Source organism: Saimiri boliviensis, chromosome 1 (genome assembly GCF_048565385.1).
Source record: "Saimiri boliviensis isolate mSaiBol1 chromosome 1, mSaiBol1.pri, whole genome shotgun sequence".
Lineage (NCBI taxonomy): Eukaryota > Metazoa > Chordata > Mammalia > Primates > Cebidae > Saimiri > Saimiri boliviensis.
This window is the reverse complement of record NC_133449.1, coordinates 26,915,466-26,917,507: the sequence shown is the minus strand read 5'-3', so window position 1 is coordinate 26,917,507 and position 2,042 is coordinate 26,915,466. Positions and strand designations below refer to the sequence as shown.

The 2,042-nt window shown below is 51.7% G+C and overlaps 1 protein-coding gene across 1 annotated transcript; it reads right to left on the bottom strand.

The window, feature by feature from the left end:
• Positions 1 to 1,074: 1,074 nt before the first annotated feature.
• LOC120360535 (large ribosomal subunit protein eL32-like) lies at positions 1,075 to 1,571 on the bottom strand. The gene has a single exon (XM_039460963.2). The coding sequence runs from the start codon at positions 1,551 to 1,553 to the stop codon at positions 1,146 to 1,148; it is 408 nt and encodes a 135-aa protein (XP_039316897.1). The 5' UTR covers positions 1,554 to 1,571; the 3' UTR covers positions 1,075 to 1,145.
• Between the last annotated feature and the right edge of the window lie 471 nt (positions 1,572 to 2,042).

The following is a 2,042-nucleotide window of genomic DNA, read 5'->3' as shown; positions in this document are numbered from 1 at the left end:
AGCCCTAGGGGACTCTACCCTCTGGGGAGAAAGGCTCCTGCCGTCTGAGCTCTTGGGTGTCCGTGGCTGTCAGGTTTTTCTGCTGGGATGTAGGAGGTGGGTGGGGGCTGGGGCCTCTGCGGCCCAAGGGAGGACACGGGTCCACTGCTGTGGATGGTTCCACGCAGAGACTCAGAAGCACCTCTGCCTTCAGGGGGAATGCGGGGCCGGTCCCTGAACCCTGCGACCATTTACCCAGTATGGCCGAAGCTCGTGGCCCTCCTGCCCTTGTCCTGTCAGAAGCGGCTCCACTGTGGGAGCCACAGCCAGGTAGTACCTGCTGTCCAAGTGACCCCTCCCTGCCCTTCTCTGCAGACACTGACCCTCCAGGTTCCCTTCCACCCCTTTTCTCTCCGCCTTCCCTCGGTGCCCTTCTCTCTCAGGATCAGCTAAGCCTGGACTGTCCCACATGGCTGTCTCAGCTTCTACCCATAGGGGACGCACTGGCTTCCAGGGCAGAAGGATCTTAGGGTGCAGAGGAGCTCAGCCCAGACCTGGGCGGTCAGCGGCCCTCCCCTCCGCCCCCTGAGCTCCCCACTGTGTTGTGCTCTTCCTCATCTTTCCCCTGCTCTCCCTCCCCCACGCAGCCTTGCTGGGCTCCCTTCTAGCAGGGACATTTTCTGCCATGAATTCCCGTCACCACCTGTCATAATTCATCTTCGCCAGCTCCACCCTCTTCGCTCTGTGTTTGCAGGACCATTTCCTGGACACCGCCTGTTTCCCAAGAAGCTGAGGAATGGTGTGCTGGGGGACAGCAGAGATAAAGAGGCCGTGGCCCTGGACGGCACTGCCCATTGGGGGAGCAGCCTCACCTGCGACCTCCGGGAGACCTCCCTGTGATGTTGACTCAGGACCCCGCCTCTGTGCTCACTGTGCCAGGCGCTCCCCCCAGGCCCTGTCTCTGGGCGAGTAGAGCTGCCTCAGTACAGAGGTGAACAGACAGGCAGGCCAGGGGCTTTCCTCCACCATCGACGAGCTATTCTAGAGTTGATGTTCTCATAATTTTTGTTCTCAGGACCCGCTTACATTCTTTTTTTTTTTTTTTTTTTTTTTTTTTTAAGGAAGATGCCAGTTTTATTTAAACACAAAACGTGCACATAAGCTGTCTACTCATTTTCTTCGCTGCGCAGCCTGGCATTGGGGTTGGTGACTCTGATGGCCAGCTGGGCAGCTCTTTCCACGATGGCTTTGCGGTTCTGGGAGGAAACATTGTGAGCAATCTCAGCACAGTAAGATTTGTTGCACATCAGCAGCACTTCCAGCTCCTTGACATTGTGGACCAGGAACTTCTGGAAGCCACTGGGCAGCATGTGCTTTGTCTTCTTGTTGCTCCCATAACCAGGGTTAGGCATCAAGATCTGGCCCTTGAACCTTCTACGAACCCTGTTGTCAATACCTCTGGGTTTCCGCCAGTTAGGCTTAATTTTGACGTATTGGTCCGACTGGTGCCGGATGAACTTCTTGGTTCTCTTTTTGACGATCTTGGGTTTCACAAGGGGTCTAAGGGCGGCCATGATGCCGAGGAATTCGCTGCTCCCGCTTACATTCTTAAAAAAAAAGTTGGACCTCGAAGAGCTTTTGCTTATGTGGGTTATATCTATCCATAGCCATTACATTATAAATTACAATAGAGAATTTAAAAAAATATTTATTTTAAAATAACCCTAATTAATTAACCCATTTTATGTGAACACATATAACATTTTGATGCAATATTATTATTTTCCATATAAGAAGGAAATATTTAGTGCACTGGCAGTGCTTTACATTTTTTGCAAATATCTTTTTTTTTTTTTTTTTTTTTTTTTTGAGACGGAGTTTCGCTCTTGTTACCCAGGCTGGAGTGCAATGGCGCGATCTTGGCTCACCGCAACCTCCGCCTCCTGGGTTCAGGCAATTCTCCTGCCTCAGCCTCCTGAGTAGCTGGGATTACAGGCACGCGCCGCCATGCTCAGCTAATTTTTTTTTTGTATTTTTTAGTAGAGACGGGGTTTCACCATGTT

What these genes read in the sequence shown, in the direction of transcription:
- LOC120360535 (XM_039460963.2), bottom strand. Translation starts at nt 1,553, where the DNA reads ATGGCCGCCCTTAGACCCCTTGTGAAACCCAAGATCGTCAAAAAGAGA.